We start from the raw sequence: 18,624 nt of genomic DNA on the forward strand, positions 1-18,624 counted from the left end.
GCAAGTTGTGATGTTTTACATACAACTCATAAAAGAGTGAGTGCTCTTTAGATACAGATGTTGCTGACTTGTACCACAGGCCAGAAAAAGGCCTTTCCTTTTTGTCTAAATAATCCAATTTAATTCAAATTCAATGCATAAGAGCACAAGATTTTGAAATTGCTCATTAAATGCAGTTTCAGATTTATATTCCTTTTCTCAAGATTAGTTTGTTCCTTAGTTATATTCCTTTTCTCAAGTAATTATGAAGTTTGCAACCAAAAAAAGAGTTAATATTTGTGAAAATGAAGTGGCCCACGAGGCTATCGGCACCGATATTAGTAACTTATTTTTAGTCAATTTTTCTTAGTAACAGTCAAGCTTCGACAGTTATCGGCTCATTTTGAGTCACACATTATCCGCTCTGACTGGATCTTTCCCGACTAAAGAACAGCTGCAATCAGATTAGTTCGATTCGCAAATTAGTCGTTCAGTGCGATTTACGAACAGATTCAACAGGTTCATTGAAAAGAATCATCTTATTCTGAAATTGGACATTGTAGTAGAGTTAAAGTACAATATTATGTTTTGGAATATAGTGAAGTAAAAGTGAAAGTTTATGAAAAATGTTCTTTAGTAACAAAACACAGTCCACCACTTCTTTAGTTATATTTTATTTATATACATTTTTTATGCTTTTATTTTTTAAAATTTTAATAGTTTTATCCCATTAGATTGTCATGATTGTAATTCAGTATTTTAACATATTATAGTAAATATGGCTGCAATACATATTCCTATTACAACAGGCATAAATTAAACGTTGTAAACAATGTATTATTGTTGTAGTAATGAAAATTGGGTGGGGATGCATTGTCGTGCAAATAATGCCATGATGCACAAAATCTAGCTGATTCTTAAAAAATACTTTGTTTTCTTTAAGAAAAATCTCATTTTGAATTTCTCTGATTTGAATTTGAGATGAAATATGTAAGATTTCCCCGACTGCTCTAAATTCTGTCAGTGCGATGGCAGTTCACACCACATGAACAAAGTCTTTGCAAGAATCGCACACAGCGCTTGTTTTAGTCCAAAGAACGGTTGTCATGGAAACGCTGCACTTAAATTCACCATGCAGACGATATAAAAGCCCAGAGAGGTGTATCGGGGTGAAAAAACAACAAGCCTTTTCAGTCCCTGTTTCTTTTCTTAGTCTCTCTCTCTCTCTCTCTCTCTCTTTCTCCACCTCTCTGTGTCTAGCTTCCCTCTGTCACTTACTCCTTGAAATGGATAAAAGCAAATATTTAGAAGTCATTTCTTCTGTATTTATTTGGGATTTATGCAAATGAATCCAAGCAGACTATTTCGGGAGTGCTGGACTCATTTTGAGATTGTGTGGGGCGAGCTGGCGAATTGTGAGATGATACGCACAATGAAATAGAGTTACCTGCGTGATAAAGAGAGACAGAGAGCAAGAGAGAAGGAAAACTGCGGTTATCGCAGCAGAAACAACCCTTTCTTTTCACAGTAAGGATTGCGTAGCAACAGTACATCTCAAAGACAGAGAAACAGATGCATCTCCTTGAGGAAGACCAAGGAAGATGTGTCAAAGGTAGGAATCGATCGGAACGCGCACAGCAGAGGGAGTCAGAGCAGCGTTTGCTAATGAACTTTGAACTGTAACGTCTTTTACCATTCAAGAATGTCTAGGCTACAGTTGCGTAGCAGCAATGTAGTGTGCTTACGGTCTTAAAACTATTGTTGTGCACTAGCTAGGTCAGAAAAAGCTCGAATGTACAGGTTATTTTGGGATCTTGGCTCTGGGTAAGATGAGAGTACCTAGAAATATCCAGAAAACCTAGATAGCTTGAGGCTAAACACCCGACTCCTACAAGAACAGCATGCACACGATTCCAGACAGTTTTTGTTATCTGTGAAGCTTTGAATTGAATAATGTAACGTTTAACGTAGAAGTCTTCTGCTAGCACTGAAAAACATTTATAAGACAGCACAGACATGTCAAATGATGTTTGAGATAAAACAGACGATCCGAAAGGAAGCGGATTTGCTGCTACTTTGGCTTGTCTGTCGTTAGTAGCACTGCCTTAATTAAGCGTTCCACCCTGGACCACTTTCTTTTGGCGGTGGGCTGGCGATTAGACACAGTGTCATCCCACAATGAGAGCCATCCAGCGATGCAGCTCTTTGAAGTGTCAAGAATCTTTGTAGGTTTGGATCTGGGTCACTTACAGTTCAGAACATGTTGGGTATTGAGAAAGAGATGCTCACCGGTAAGGCTGCTATGGGCTGCTTTAAAAATCTAGGTACAGGTAATTTAGTAGATGATTTAATTTGTTAAATGCTTATTAAATGTGCTATTGATGCTTGCTACAGACAAACCCCTAATTAGAAACTGTGGTGGTCAACTCGTCCTGCAGAACTTGTGCTACTACACTTGGGAGAAGTGTACTATTACCATCCAAGGCTCATTGTAAAAATTACGTTGCTTCTCGCATGGTTTGTGTCGCTAAAAGTTAATGCTCTATCCCGTTTGAAAATAACGTAGCACCTTCACTACACTCTACCTTAAACCAAGTCTCAGACATCATGCCCATGGACTGGTGGCTGAACGTCTGATGCATACGGCACACAAAATTGGAAATTTCGAAGTTGTCATCGGACTGGTTGAATTATACAGGATTTCTTGGAGACGTGTGTCGCGTTCTTTAACGTTCCTCCTGGAAACAAAGATGCCACGATGCCAAACCCCCTCATGGAAGAAGAAAGAACAGTTGTAGACTTATATAGACTTGGGACCTAGCAACCACCCAGGGCACCCTAGAAACCACATAGCAATCAATGTATTAAAATTATTATGTTTTTTTTTGGAATCGTCAAAGTTAAAGGGATATTTTACCCAAAAATTAAAATTCCAAACAGTTGACGGTAGCCATTGACTTCCAAAGGTTACCGTCAACTGATTGGTTACCAACATCTTCAAAATATCTTCTTTTGTGTTTAACAAAAAATCTCATACAGGTTTATAACAACTTGAGGTTGAGTAAATTCATTTTTGTGTGAACTATCCTTTTAATGTGATAAGATATTCATAAAAACATGTTTTACGCAATTGTTTTATTAGCACATTTACCCAGGTTTATGTTATTATAGCTTTATTCTGCTTTCAAATGCTTTCATGCCATTCATCATGGCTGTTTTATTGTATTGACAGTCTATGGAGAGATAGATGTAATGATTGTCTTTAGTATAAGAACAATCTAAAAACATATTTTTGTGTCTTTACTGTGTTGGCTGGTGCTTATGTATTCAAACCCAAATGTAATATAGTCTGTCTTAAAGTGGTCAGCCCACTACATGTCATCTTATCTGTTTGTTTGTTTTTTTGTATGCAGGCCAGATTGAGAGTTTATGCCTTTGTGTGCCTAATCTTTGATGATGTCCTTCATAAACATACACTTGAATTGATGTTGATGGTTATGGCCTGAAATCTCTCCTTTTATCTGATGTCATGCATTCATTGCAGTGAGAGCATTGCATTTGGCCATGATATCAGCTGCTTGTCCAGTATGATCTCTTTGTCAACCTAGAATATCTCAGTGTTTGCTTCACATGTCCTTTCAGAGGTCTCCAGATCGTTCTGGCTTTTGAAGATGATATTTGGTGGGATAATGGTGGTGGGTGATATCTGGTGACATTTACATATCAATGGAATGGTGATAGACAGACATTTCAAAAGTGCATGGTGAGCGGATCATCACATTTGACATGAGCTGGTCGGTCTGGTCTCAGAACAGCTGTTAACTGTCCAGTTGAAATCTGTTTTTTGTCCATTTTTTAATTTTTATGGATTCTATTGAGTGGTTTAATTGTAATACTTAAAAGGGGTTTCTAATCAATTGAATTCACAACAAAATGTAACAATAATAATCCTCTATAACATTTATTTATTTATGTTTCTTTGTTTATTTATTTTTTAGAAATTAGTGTTGTCTGTTTTAATTTTTCTGTATTCCATTTTATGATTTTATATATCGCTCGTGCCCTGCTCACTCCAAGAGGATAGGGATGATCACTTCCATTTGGAATTTGCCCCGTGAACCGCATGGTTCGATACGCGTACCGTTCTCATTGTCTCAATGTAGATTATTAAATGAAAATTCCTGAAGCTCTAGTATATCATCCTCTATGCCTCTCTTTCAGCTGACATCATATCCACAGTTGAGTTCAACTCGACAGGAGAACTCCTGGCCACTGGTGACAAAGGTGGACGAGTGGTGGTCTTCCAGAGGGAACAGGAGGTAATTTGGGATAGACATTGTATTCTCCATAATTTAAAGACTATTACTACTATAAGGCTTCCCCTGATAATGCAGAATAAAATATGGATGTTTAAGAGGTCGTGAAGTGGAGAATCTAAATTTTCTTGATATTTACACATATAAGAGGTTACTGTTGCAACAAAACGTACTGTACATGTATGTTTCAAAACTCAAAAACTAACTTCAAAGTTTAAAATATGATTTATTCTGAAACACCCATATTTGACTATATTGCAAAGATCATTCTCTTTATAATCGCTGGATCAATTCAAGATCAGTGCAAGTCTTTCAGTGATTTGATTTCTGCATTTTCACCAAAACTCCCATTATAATCAATAACAGTTCACGCTGCTCAATGAGTCTGTTATTTACATCATATTTTCAGTGTGTTAGTTATGATGAAAGTATTTAATAAGTGCAATGTGTGCTCAGCGGACGTGAATGTTCAGCTGCAGTCCATCGCTGCTAGATATAAATATAATGCTACTGTCAACTTTTTTCCATTATTAGTTATACTTGGTGGCTGTTATAGTAAAAACACAGTAAACGTTTTCAAGGGAGTTCACATGTAATGCTCATTTCATATGCAAATATATTAACCAATCATAGCAGTGGGCATTTACATTGAGGTCCCAGCAGACACGCCCCTTTCAAATCAGAGGCAAAATTCAGGGTAGACAAGAATAAAACATACTAAGATTATAATTGCACCTCAGGAAATGTCAAATGATTTCAAATTTTACTTTAAAAATACTGAAAAATTGTAAATTCACACCCAATATATCATCGCCATAGCAGGACTTGAATACAGTTGTAAATATCTTAGTACACATACTCATCCTCTATTGACTAAATTTGTGTTTTTGTGAGTTGGTCATGAACTGTTTCAGATCTAATAACCCCTCAATGTTTTGTCTAGCCGCACAAAAGTGTGAAAACCCCGTCGTCCGCCCCTCCTCGTCTCACGCTCGCATCATCTTAAAGAGATTTCATGGTGTCTGTTAATCCTCGCGCCATGATTCATGCCCCATTCTGTTTCAGACCCCCTTTAACCCCCTCCCTCCCGCCGAGGGGAAATCTGTTTCCATTAATACCCTCGTCTTCTCTCGGTCTGTCTGAGTCCTGCTTATTGATTTAGACGCTTCCCAAGGTGAGAAGTGACCCTGAAGGTTTCCACGCTCTGATCGGTATTGAGATATTCCTCTAACCCGGACCACCTTAATGCATTGAGATCCTGACCTGCCTCATTTATATTTCACGGCTTTCAGCAACAAAGAAAAAATCAACACACATTCCATATGTGACTGTAACACAGAGGGACTTAATATAAGCCAATGTTTAAGCTGAAATTTCCAATTATCATTTGTTTGCTGCTTCTAATTTTGTGCTATATGTATAATTAGGTTCAAGAATTTTAATGTAGAGCGCTGAATGTAAATGCGATCCTCTGCTAATGTGGGATGCATTTGTCATGCATGATACACATGAAATAGGCAGTGAAATAAACTATAAAACAAAGCAATGCACCAAATATATATTAAGGTCTATTTTTTTTTTTCATCTCGGTTTAACCCATAAACACTTACATCATTGCAGAGTAAGAACCAGCCTCACCGTCGGGGGGAGTACAATGTTTACAGCACCTTTCAGAGCCACGAGCCCGAGTTTGACTACTTGAAAAGCCTGGAGATTGAGGAGAAGATCAACAAAATCCGCTGGCTGCCGCAACAGAATGCCGCTTATTTCCTCCTGTCCACCAATGGTGAGCAAACCCAGTGTGTTCTCGTCACATCTGATCTAATGCTTCTTACTTTGAAACATATGTTTTGGGTGTTACTGTGTTTATCTGTGGTGTTGCATACACATTTCCTGTATCTGACAAGTGAATAAATGTAAACTTCCTCACTATTCAGGAAATAAATACTATACATATTGTCAGGGCCATTCTTTAAAGAGACAAATAATATATGCAGTTTTGCATTGTGGTTTCTTGAGAAGCAGATCAGCATGTTAGAATGATTTCTGTAAGATCATGTAAATGGCTGCTAAAAGGAATAAATTGCATGCGAAAATATATTAAAATGGAAAATATTTTTTTAAAAATTGAAATAATAATTCACAATATTATTGTTTATTATATAGTTACTATAATTATATAATTACTGTTACTGTTTTAATGTATTTTGCTCAAATAAATGCAGCCTTGCTTGAGCAAAGGACAGTTGTTTTAAAAAAATAAAAAACTTACAGATCCCAAACTTTTGCCTGGTGTGGTCAACCAGTTTCACCATAAACAAAAACACAGCTAAGTCAAGTCTAGTTACCTTTTTTTAATATATATAATGCTTAATACAATACTGATTGTTTCAAAGCAGCTTCACAGTGATAAACAATAAAATAATGATTCTGCCATGCATACAGAATTCAATTCTGCTGTAAAACAGCTCTGAAAAGACAGTGAACAGTCATTATTCTAAGCTAAGAAAGCTATGATTTTCTGGTTAACAGCATGACATTAATAAGCATAAACCAGCTTGGCGTACTTCATAATTTAAAGTGTAATAACATACATCCAGCAGGTTTTTAATATTTCTCAAGTAGTGAGTGTCTATTTATTTATCTTTAATATTTATTTTAATAATTACTAGTAGGCAGAAATCTGAGAACTATTAAACATTTATGTTGTTTACAGTGTCTATTTGAGCGGTTAGGCTGCTAGAGATTTCTGCTGTGTTTATCGGCAGAGTAACTGCAGCCAATAAAAGGTAGCAAGTTCTTCAGACCCAAATTCACATTCATCAGTTTTGCAGAGATAGATGGCTCTCATGAAGCTATAGTCCTGTTTTGGGACACTTCAGAGTGGTTCAGCATACAGGCAACAGCACGGTCCAATCAGGTTAATATTGATCTCATTTGATTTAACTCCTGTCTGTTTTGTTGTGCCAGCTATGTTCACTTTCTTTACTGGCCCCTTTCCAGTGGATCTGCTGATATTTTCTCTGCTCCTAACATCACAAACACTGCTTCCACATTACACATTGTCTCGCATATCTCTCTAGATAAAACTGTGAAGCTATGGAAAATCAGCGAGCGAGACAAACGACCAGAGGGCTACAATCTGAAGGATGAAGAAGGCAGGATAAGGGACCCAACCACCGTCACATCTCTGAGGGTAAGCAGAGTCTGTTTAAAGAAAGACCTTTTTGCGATGCCCTTTGTTCAGCTTGGACAACTTTGTCCAACCCTTTTCCTGGAAAGCCAATTTCCTGCAGAGTTTAGCGCTAACACATCTGCTTAGAGGTTTTGCGTCCAAATATGCCTATAAAAAAACCCATGCCAAAAAAGCAGTATGACCGGAAAATAGGTGGAAAGTACCCTGATGACCTACTACTTCTGCAAAGATTCGGAAGTGTGCATCTGGTGAACACTTTACTATCCCATAAAGCCACAGGAGAAGAGTTGTGAATGGCAGTGAAGCAACTGATGCTGGTAGGTCACGAGACTGTGACAGCATGGTGGATGTATTCTACCCATATATGTAGAATGTTTTTCTACATATGCTTTTTTGAGACAGTCACAAAGTAAGTTTTAAATCAAATGTAGTTTGTACTAGACCAGAGGTGTCTAATCCTGCTCCTGGAGGGCCAACATCCTGCAGAGTTTAGCTCAAACCTGCCTGAAGGTTTGTGGGAGAGGTCCTGAAGACCTTGATTAGCTGGTTCAGGTGTGTTTAATTAGGCTTGGAGCTAAACGCTGCAGGACAGTGGCCCTCCAGGAGCAGAATTGGACACCCCTATATTAGACAGTATGTGATTTTGGATGCAGCTAGTGATCCTCAAGACCTTGATTAACTGGTTCAGGTGTGCTTAATTAAGGTTGGAGCTAAACTCTGCTGGAAGGTATGGAAACCCCAGACCAATTTTATTAAATGAAGAATGTCCAAAATCTCCAAAAGGTATTGAGTGATGTGGTTCCTCCTATTCTCATCTCCTTCTCCTCATGCTGTCTCCCCAAGCATAAGGAAAAGGGAGTCTTAATCTGTTGGCTCTAGTATGTGAAGGAAAAAAAAATAAGGTCAAGCACTGTGGTAATTTGGCAACCATAGCTTCCACAGTGGAAGTGGGCACTCCTGGCGCAACAGAGGTGGATTATCTTTTGGAAGTTGGAGTTTCATATCTTGCCAAATACAGCTGACAAGGCAGGGGGTTTGGGTAGTGCTTTGGAGGCTTGATCTCATTAAATGTTCGATAGCTGTTGTTGAAGGTGTGAGAGTGGAGGAAGCCTGTGCATCTGTCAATATGGACCCACAGGAATATACCCTCCTACATACATGAATTCACACGGTGGAAGTGGAACGTGTCCAGAGGTGACCTGCTGCTACAGCTGGGGGCAGCTGATAAATGTCAAATGTTAATGTTGTGTTGATACTGTGGTCTTCTCTCCTGGGAATCGTTAGACTGATGCCAGGCAGGATCTTTTTTGTCATTTCTTCTTCTTGCAGAGTATACAGGGCAGTTTTTGGCAGCTGCCCAAGAGACATTGAGTAATTGATTTAATCATTTCCCTCCATTTTCTATGATTCTATAATATTTGGGAGAAGATCACAAATTGCAAGACCTCCCACATACAGTAGCTTTTAAGAAAATCTTGGAAAGTATGTCTTGCCCCTGTTGTTTTCTGGAAGCTGATTTGAAGGTTGGAAATATCAATATGTTTATCCCTGGACTGGGACATTTGAGGAAAGGTGTAACTGAACTCTATAAGTTACACATTGCCTTGACTTGTCGGATCCATGACCTGGCGTTAAACACATGTGCTCCTTAACAATTATCTGTGACTCTCAATTAAATAATGCAACTTTGAATCATTTGAGTCATTATTCACCAATTATAATTGCAAACTTGAATTAATTACAATTTATTAACTGCAGATCAAAAGTCCCATATGCAGTAGTTTTCCTTTTATCCAAATACCTAGCTGCACTAAAGGATTTTTCCTGTTTGAGAATTCGGTAATTATGATATTGATTTATCCAGCAGTCATCCACTCAGAAAGATGTCAATAATCAACCCCAGTTCTAATCTAGTCATCTCAGAATGATGATTTATTTCCTTCACTGTGCTTGGATTGACCCTCACATAATGGGTGACTTGGGAGGTCAATGTAAAATCGCATTATGGGAGCAGGAGATGCATTTCTTAGATTTCACTGAAACATAATAAACTACCTAAAGCGTATAGAAACTGTTAATGCCCTGCGGGTCCTATTATTGCCAAAAGAACAGATGATCAGAATAAACCTTGAAAGCTGGAGGATAAAACTCTTGAAGCAATGTGAATTCAAAGCTGCATTGTAAGTTGATTTCACAAACCGTATAAACACTGACAACTGAACCAACATGTCAGCTGGTTTAACCAATAGCAGGAGTTTCAGGGCAAGACTAGCTGTATTTTTTGTCTTTTAGCATAGATTTGACTTTTGACCAAACCAAAGGAAAAATAAGAAGTTATTACATTTTGATGAAAGATTATTAATAGATTCTTTTTCTTTCATTGGAATGACATAAACTTCTGAATCAATCATCACAGACTCAAAAATATAAAAAATTTTGGGTGCAAAGACGTGTATTTACTGTAAAAGTCAAATCTGATTTCATGTTGACTTCAAGTGGAAATGTACTTGTAAATATTATGGATTACAAAATCTGGGACAGATCCAGGTGTCTTGATCTGCATCCTATTAATTTAGACTCGATTTATGTCTCTGCTTCTATTGAGAATACAGTAGACTGGTGGCTCTGGTTATTTTTAGGAGATTGTTCTTGAGGCGACTGCTGCCCTGTAATGTGTTCAGGGCAGCAGTTCCACCACCTCCTTCTTAACTAACACTGCAGGCCACTGGAGACTAGAGCTGGAAGAGATGAAATCCTCTCCCAGATATGTGTGTATGTGTGCGTGCATGCACAAAAGCAGGGCATTTATCACTTTGCACAGACTGAGCAGAGAGGAGAATGAGATAAAGGGGGAGGTAAGGGTGGATCCCTCGCAGGGAGTCCACAGGGTACATCTGCCCCTACTGCCAGACTGTTATCCAGCGCGACGAGGGGCTACCGAGTGTTTACTGCCTTCATCTGCGTCTGCACAAGGGGATTCACCCTGAAAAATTGTTTCTGCCGGAGGGAGGGGGTTGTCGCTGTAAATAAAACGCTGAATTTGAGATATCTTTAGGAAAGCATGGATACTTTGTGTTTGACTCAAAAGACAAAAGAACATGTCAGCTAAGAGAATGTTTGGTTTTGTTTCTGTTAGGCTATGAAAAGCAGTCTTGTGGAAAAAAGATAATTTCCAGGGACCAACAGGATGGCGCAATGGCCGAGTGCCAGTGTTAGAGGGTTTCATGGGATCCGTTTGTTGATCTCATACATATGTTTTTACACTTCGTAAAACTAAAACATTTGGATTTTTATTATCATATTAAACCCCGTACAGTCAGGGACGTGCACAGCGGGGTTACTCAGGTTGCCCTGGCAACTGCCCATATGCCCTTTTCGACTCACGTTGCCCTTCCGAGGAAAAAAACAACAACATCGTACAATGGATGCAGATTTTCACGTAGGCCTAGATTAATAATAATAATTTAAAAAAAAATCGAAAAGCCTCATTCACTTCTATTCGGGCACCGAAAGTGAAAGTCAGTAGGGGAAGGGCAAACTCACGTGGCTGCTGCAGCGCTGCACGTGACGGGCACCTGAGCTGAGCCTGCATGAGCGGGCGCGAGATTGTCGCGGTTGTCGGGTGAGGCGTCTCAACGTTGTCGGAAAAGGTGAGTTTGTGATGTATAACAAACGAATGTCATATTCCCCACACTGTTCAAACTAATCAAAATATATGCCACTCTACCCGTGTCCACTGCAACGGTAGAACGATCCTTTTCAAGGTCAGAGCAACTGCCCCTCAAAATTCCTGTGCACGTTCCTGCGTACAGTTCATTCTAGTCCTCGACTTGTTCCTTTTGTATCGCTGCACTTATTTTCATTTTCTCATTTCAGACTGTCATACTACACACATTTATGGAGAATAGTTTTTTATGTAAGCAGGTACATATTCAAAAGAGAGTATATGACTTTGGACGCAGCCATTGTGTTTATGAGTGAGATGAGTCTACCAAAATTACTGCATTTGTTCATTTTTGGTAGATTGAAAAACATTGGTTTAGTTGGAAGTTGGAAAATGTCCATTCACATTTGAATTTCATTAATTAAACATGTTTAAACACATTAAATAAATTTAATACAAAGTTCTGTCATGATACTCTGGCATAGGTCAATGGGTTCTAATTCCATCTCATATAATCGCAATATTTATTCACATTGCACAGCTTATTGGTTTATTTCTGCCGCCAATGAGCTTCCTGCTCAACATTCAAATACTGGGCTAGTGCCTTGCTGTAACAGGTGCAGTGTGCTTCAGGAACCCTCCACCTCCCCCAGCTCCACCTGTGTAGATCTGCTACGGTGTAATTACGAGTCGTCATGACAGAACTGCAGTCAACAATCAATAAATTTGACATTACTACTGTTTCATTCTAATCTATGTGATTTTTGAAGTTGTTAAGAAAGAAGACCAGCAGTGGACTGTGCTAAATAGTTCAGTACTACTGAACTACTTGAGTCACCAAAAAACAAAAAAACACTTATTGTTGAGCCCTGTTTTTCATTAGCATTTGAATATACAGGCATACTCTCCTTCTCTTACACAAATTCACTCTTCAGTTTTCACTACCTGCTGAGACTTTGATTATATGCCTAAAATATGAATAAAACCTCCATATACTCTCTCAGAATCCATGCTGATTTATGATTTCCATACAAACATAAAATCTGCAATGCTAAAGATATGAATTATGTAAAATATTTTAATAAAGTGTACCCACCTATACAAACCCCCTCTTATCATTAGTGACTGAACATCCCAGCAGTCAAACTTAATTAACGCTTGATTGAGAGATAATAGTCTCGATTGCTCCTGTCAACCGAATTCATGACGCTATGCTCCATGAGCTAATTTTATTATTGAAAGCACATGTAGGGTAGTAGAGAACAGACCAGCAATCTGAAAGACCAAATTAGAGTCTCAATTTCTGTCACAATGCAGCAAATCCGAATTCTCCTATAATATGCTTTATTTTCTTAATGAAAGTTGTAATTATTATTTTTTTTCTGTTAAGAGTACAATATGACCTGAACATTAAATGTGTAAGATTAGCCCCATCAGAACACCTATATTTTTGAGCAGAATGCTTTTCTGTTAGGTTTTTGTGAAATAATTGAGACCTGCTATTGCATATGTTTGTAAAATGAATTATTAGAGAGGTGAAGGCAGTAGAAAATGTACTTCAGACACATACATCAACAATAGGGCATCCCTCACCCCACCCCCATTCTCTAACGGAAATAAAAAGATGGAGATGGAGTTCCCATGTGTTAGGTGATAATTGGATGCCTTGGCCGCGTGTGCCCCTCCTCCACCTCCTACTGCTCGGTGATGAGCGTTCCTCATCTCTGTAGTGAGTAGAACATGTCTGCCGTGCCACTTCTGTCATTAGTGGAGGGCTGCGCCCATTAAAAAACTCATGGGGAGTCAGGCACTGACTGCGACGCAATACCCCTCCTGTGAAGCACATGTAGGAACGTTGACCCTTAGATTAGTCATCATTAAAGAGATAGTTGTCCTGTGCGCACTATTACCATGCTGCATTGTGGGAGCTAGACTCCACACACCTTCAGATCTTGACAGTGAAGCTTAGGAGTCAGTTGGATCTAGGTGTGGGCAAGTAATTTGAGAACAAAAGACCACCTCATTTATTTCGGCTCCAGGAACTGTATTTCTTTACATAGGAAATAAAAATAATGTTGCATAGTAAAAAAAAAAAAAAAGTGTTTTCAGTGTCTGATGCTGATATTTAGACGATTGTGTGGCTGATAATCCAAACCATTCTAGTATAGGTCCATATAATTCCAATTTTGGTCTTGGATGCTAATAATCAGGGTGTGTTCCAGCAGAGTTAGGGGCCGTTTACACAGAATGCATTTTTCCATTCCAATACACTACTTTTTCATTGTTTTTCTATGTAATGTGCTAGATGGATGTGTATGACCGTTGCTTCTTTTGCAGCATCTCGCACACTAGCACCAGGTTTTTTAGGATGCTGTGTAAAGTTAAAAGAATTTCAACTTTTACATGCAGTGCTGCTCATCAATGTTAGTTCCAAAACAATGGACCAGTCACAAGACCCCAGAGGCAGGGCAAGCATTGCAAGCTTTTGCTTTATAGTATTTGATGGCAACATGCTTGAGGAAGCATTCTGCACTGCACTCTTTAGGTGCAAATACGTGTTTTGTGTGAACGGCCCCTTAGAATACAAAATATAGGAACAGATCTGACATAAACCACCTGTTTCTGCTGAACCTAGAGAGGCCATAAATATCGACTAATACCTTTGACAGTTTTGTAAATAATATTATATATCACAATATAGCAAGGCCTCTCGCATACAGGTCTAGCACACATTAACTCTCACACAATTTAATTCACCTGTCCTGGATGTCTTTGGGTTGTGGGAGAAACCAGAGTTCAGTTGGGACTTGAACCTGCTTCCTGTTTGTGAGACAACAGTGATACGCACTGAGCCACTGTGCTACAGGCAAAAGTTTTAAGCAAAATTTACATTTTTAGGAATCCCATATCTCAGTACCTACTGGAAATATCGTTCCCTTTATCTCTTTTTTTTCTAATCATGTGTCTTCCTTCTCCTCTCAGGTGCCTGTGTTGAGGCCCATGGACTTGATGGTGGATGCAACACCACGTCGCATTTTCTCTAATGCGCACACCTATCACATTAACTCCATCTCGGTCAACAGCGACTATGAGACATACATGTCCACGGATGATCTGAGGATCAATCTATGGAACCTGGAGATCACAAACCGAAGCTTTAGTATCCTTTTACAGTCACATGGTTGATGACAATCTGAGATGGTTGCATGTCTGAAAAATATTGGGTCTCTGTTTTTTTGTTAATGTACAAAAAGAACTGGGTTCATACGAATACAGATAACCAGCCCATCACAGGGCCTATTATAAGAGTCAGATTGTTCAAATGAAATACTTTAGGTAATGTGCCAAGTCAGCATATCTGATATCTCCTACCATTTGACTACAGTCCTGTTACTTGATGGAAGAAGTTTGTTGTAAACCTTTTTGCATCATATATCACAGCATCCTTTAACTATTGTTAGATCCAATTGCAGTTATGCCCTACATTCTATGGCTTATTGCTCTATTTTCCCAGTAGTCACTATGTACCCAGACACAATAAATACTGAGTCTTGTGTTACTAAACTAAGGACAAAAGGATTCAGCTAAACCAGCAATCAAACAAACCCAATAAACCACCTGCAGACTGTCTCTGCTGTCACTTAATTCTGACAGATAACACCTATGTGATGTACATTACGCCCATTACCCTTTATCAAGTGTCCGCCACTAATCCTGACCCCTGCTTCGCTGTCCCAAAGGTAAACAGTGTCCAGCTTACTCAGGCACGCATCCCAATCGATCACATTGATTACTGTTCTCAAGGACCCTGCAGGGCTGAGATGGAGAGTCTGTAGACAGTATGTATGGGTGGTTAAGGGTTCTGTGGAGTTGCTCAAAGGAGTCGGGGAGAAGATAAAGCCTGTTATTACCCAAAGGTCACACTGTAAATGCATAATCCTCGCAACGTCATGATGGATAACCTGTCACTACCCAACAACAACAGATGGATGTGATGCTATATTTATGGCTCCTAGAGCTTTTTTTATAGGACATTTTTGATATACACCAGTTCTGAAAGCGTAGATATCAGATTCTCCTGGGAGAAATTTAGCATGAGATATATTCTCAGTTGCAGATTTACCTCTTTGTAAGCGGGTTTCATCCAATCATTTGGGAAATGAAGATCTGACATAATCCACTATGTATATACTGTAGGGCCAGACACATTAATCAAGCAGGACATTTATTGATTGAATGATTCATGGGGAATTTAATGTGCTTTGAGTGTATGAAATGTAGGATTGTGGATCCTTCACCCTGCCTACTCAGATATTGTGGACATAAAGCCAGCCAACATGGAAGAACTGACTGAGGTGATCACAGCGGCCGAGTTTCACCCTAACCAGTGTAACACATTTGTCTACAGTAGCAGCAAGGGCTCCATAAGATTGTGCGACATGAGAACCTCCGCACTTTGTGACAACCATTCTAAATGTGAGTTCACTTTAGTCTTTGGTTCTTTTGTTGGAGCTTTGATTGAGATATGCTATTCATTTCGCCAGCCAACTCATTGTAGCCATTAGATATTTTTCCTCAAGATCTTGGTTCAAAACAAAAATGTTAAAGCCATTTTGAAATTTCAGTTGGGTTCACGACCAAATCGTCTAGACCCAATATGAGAATCAGTCCAAGACCTAGACCCCTCAAGGCGCAAAACCAGATAAAGAACCAGTTCCAAAACACAGAGTTACTCCAAGACCTGTTGGTCCAAGAACCAGTGGGTGAATTTTAATGAACAATGAGTTTATACTTGAAACCAAACTGGTTTTGAAATTGAAAGTAATCCTCCAGAACTTTTGGAGTTTGTGTCAAGATTAAACTCCCGAAAGACACTGGACACCTCTGCTGTAACATAATTCATTTCAAACACTGAAGCACTTTATACTATGCTGTTTGGAGCCATGGGTTCCATGAAGATTATCTGGAAAAAAAAATGAAATTGCTATGGCGTCTGTGGTTGAGGTAATTATCACCCTTAAGATGCTGGAAATGACTGCAGTCTTATCTGAGATCTTAAACTGACACCGAGATCCAGACCAATACACCAAGTAATGAGATCCAGACAAATGCCAAGAGAGGTTTTAAGATCAAGACCTAACTCTGCTCCTGAAATACTACTTATATATATATATATATATATATATATATATATATATATATATATATATATATTAATGTCTTCTTGTTTCTCTCCATCAGTATTCGAGGAACCAGAAGACCCCAGTAATCGCTCATTCTTCTCAGAGATCATCTCCTCCATCTCAGATGTGAAATTCAGCCACAGTGGACGCTACTTGATGACCCGTGACTACCTCACAGTGAAGGTGTGGGACATCAACATGGAGAGCAAGCCTTTGGAAACTTACCAGGTATTGGCAATGCAGACTGGACTGTGATCCATAATTATTCATCATTGGTTTATAATGACATCAACACCATTATTGGTCAAATACTAGGTATTGATTATCTGTGGTTCTACCTTTGACAGGTCCATGACTACCTTAGGAGTAAGCTGTGCTCACTGTACGAGAATGACTGCATCTTTGACAAGTTTGAATGTGTCTGGAATGGAACTGACAGGTCTGTCTAAAACGGGTGTCTGGTCCTACTCCTGGATGTCCACCTTCCAGCATTTAGCTCTATTCTGGAACTTTTGAGTAATCTAGAAACCCTTGACTAGCTTGGAGCCTAATTTTACCCCAGGGTTGGGCAACTCTGGTCCTGGAGAGCCACTGTCCTGCAGAGTTTAGCTCCATCTCCAAACAAACACACCTGAATGATCTAAACCTAAGTCTTCGGGATTGCTTGAAAATTGCTTTAAAAAAAGGCAAGGTATGTTTAACTTGGGCTGAAACTAACCTCTGCAGGACAGTGGCCCTCCAGGACCTAAGTTGCTTATTTCTGATCTATAGGAAGATGGACCTCCAGGATAAGGATTAGACTCCCCTGGTCAAAATCAATCATTCACACCAGGTTTTTCAAATTGATCTTGGACTGTGTGGTGCTGATATCAAGTAATAAGAGCTAATTGTCTTATTCCTTTCCCATTAGTGTCCTAATGACAGGCTCCTACAACAATTTCTTCCGTATGTTCGATCGAAACACTAAGCGCGACGTGACTCTGGAGGCCTCGCGGGAAAACAGCAAACCCAGAGCCATCCTCAAGCCACGCAAAGTTTGTGTTGGTGGCAAGCGTCGTAAAGATGAAATCAGTGTGGACAGTCTGGACTTCAGTAAGAAGATCCTACACACCGCATGGCACCCTAATGAGAACATCATCGCTGTGGCTGCCACCAACAACCTCTATATATTTCAGGACAAGGTCAACTAGCATGTAGCTCTGATGTCTCCAGTTATCACCGCAACGAGGCATTATTTCTCTAGATGAACTGGGGGTGGAAAGGTTGGACTCACTAGCAGTGAACTTGTGAAGAACATCTAGATGAGCTTTGCCTTCTACAGCAGATTTGATACTGCACTGGATCTAACAAAACAAAACTTGCACTGCAACCACGGACAATGACACTGGCTGTTGGACTGCTTTTGTTTTTAAGTACTTCAAATCTCACTCGCTATAGGTTTATTGGTAATGCACAGCAATACAGAGACTCCTTTGACCTTTAATGTCATTAAAGGCCCTTTCACACGACTCACGTCAGGGCTTTAGCACATCTCTCCAGCACCATTTGACCTCCATGAGAAGCGTCATGGAAGGGTGTTGCTAGGTTGGAAGAAAATGGGAAATGTACTGAGTGAAAATAAAGCAAAGAAAAATGTATTTGAGCTTAGCGCAGAAAAAGAGTCCTGCTGATTGCTTTGAGAGAAAACAAAATAGAATGTGTTTCTCTGAATGTCATGATATGCCTTTGAAGTTGAGCAGAGGCACAGCCTCTTCCATCTTGCTTTGTTTTTTTTGCTGGCGTCTCTCACGTAACGTCATGCAAACTTGGTAATCACTGGATGCGTTTTGAAAGCTCAACGAAAAGCCAAGTCAAATTTGACATTAAATGCTACAATATTTGCACTTCACATGGTTGTGTGCAATGCATTGAAGAGTCATGTGAAAGGGCCTTAAGATAACGAGAGGAAATGTTTCAACTGAGTCAGTATTCAGCCTATATCTGATTCTTGCCTCCTGGCAGGACAGAGGATGCAGATGGCTTTGATAACTGCATATGTTGTTGTGGCTGCTGTGGCTGTGAGGTATCCAACTTTTCAGCTTCTGAGTTTTCATTTCCTATTTTACTTTATGAAGGTGCATGCATCATTTCAAAACCCAGCTTAGGGGTTGACTGATGCAACAAACAGGAATGGTGTAAAATTGAAGTAAACAATGTAGCAAATGTACTAATGTTCTGCTTTTTTGTTGTAATTTTATAAAGAAAAGGGCAAAAAACTAATAAAAATCAAGGAGGAACACATTTTGT

At 39.2% G+C, this 18,624-nt stretch overlaps 1 protein-coding gene across 2 annotated transcripts in view; it reads left to right on the top strand.

Moving 5' to 3' along the window:
* The window catches only part of LOC306861922 (serine/threonine-protein phosphatase 2A 55 kDa regulatory subunit B beta isoform), a 65,856-nt gene extending 47,237 nt beyond the window's left edge, over positions 1-18,619 (top strand). For both annotated transcript variants that reach the window (XM_079404408.1, XM_079404409.1), the window contains exons 2-9: positions 4,201-4,298; positions 5,916-6,081; positions 7,379-7,491; positions 14,138-14,315; positions 15,467-15,631; positions 16,397-16,566; positions 16,686-16,777; positions 17,249-18,619. In XM_079404408.1, the coding sequence (XP_079260534.1) occupies positions 4,201-4,298; positions 5,916-6,081; positions 7,379-7,491; positions 14,138-14,315; positions 15,467-15,631; positions 16,397-16,566; positions 16,686-16,777; positions 17,249-17,528 (1,262 nt within the window). In that variant the 3' untranslated portion in view covers positions 17,529-18,619. The remainder of the gene's footprint in view (positions 1-4,200; positions 4,299-5,915; positions 6,082-7,378; positions 7,492-14,137; positions 14,316-15,466; positions 15,632-16,396; positions 16,567-16,685; positions 16,778-17,248) is intronic.
* The last annotated feature ends 5 nt before the right edge of the window (positions 18,620-18,624 follow it).

This window comes from Barbus barbus (genome assembly GCF_936440315.1).
Source record: "Barbus barbus genome assembly, chromosome: 43".
Lineage (NCBI taxonomy): Eukaryota > Metazoa > Chordata > Actinopteri > Cypriniformes > Cyprinidae > Barbus > Barbus barbus.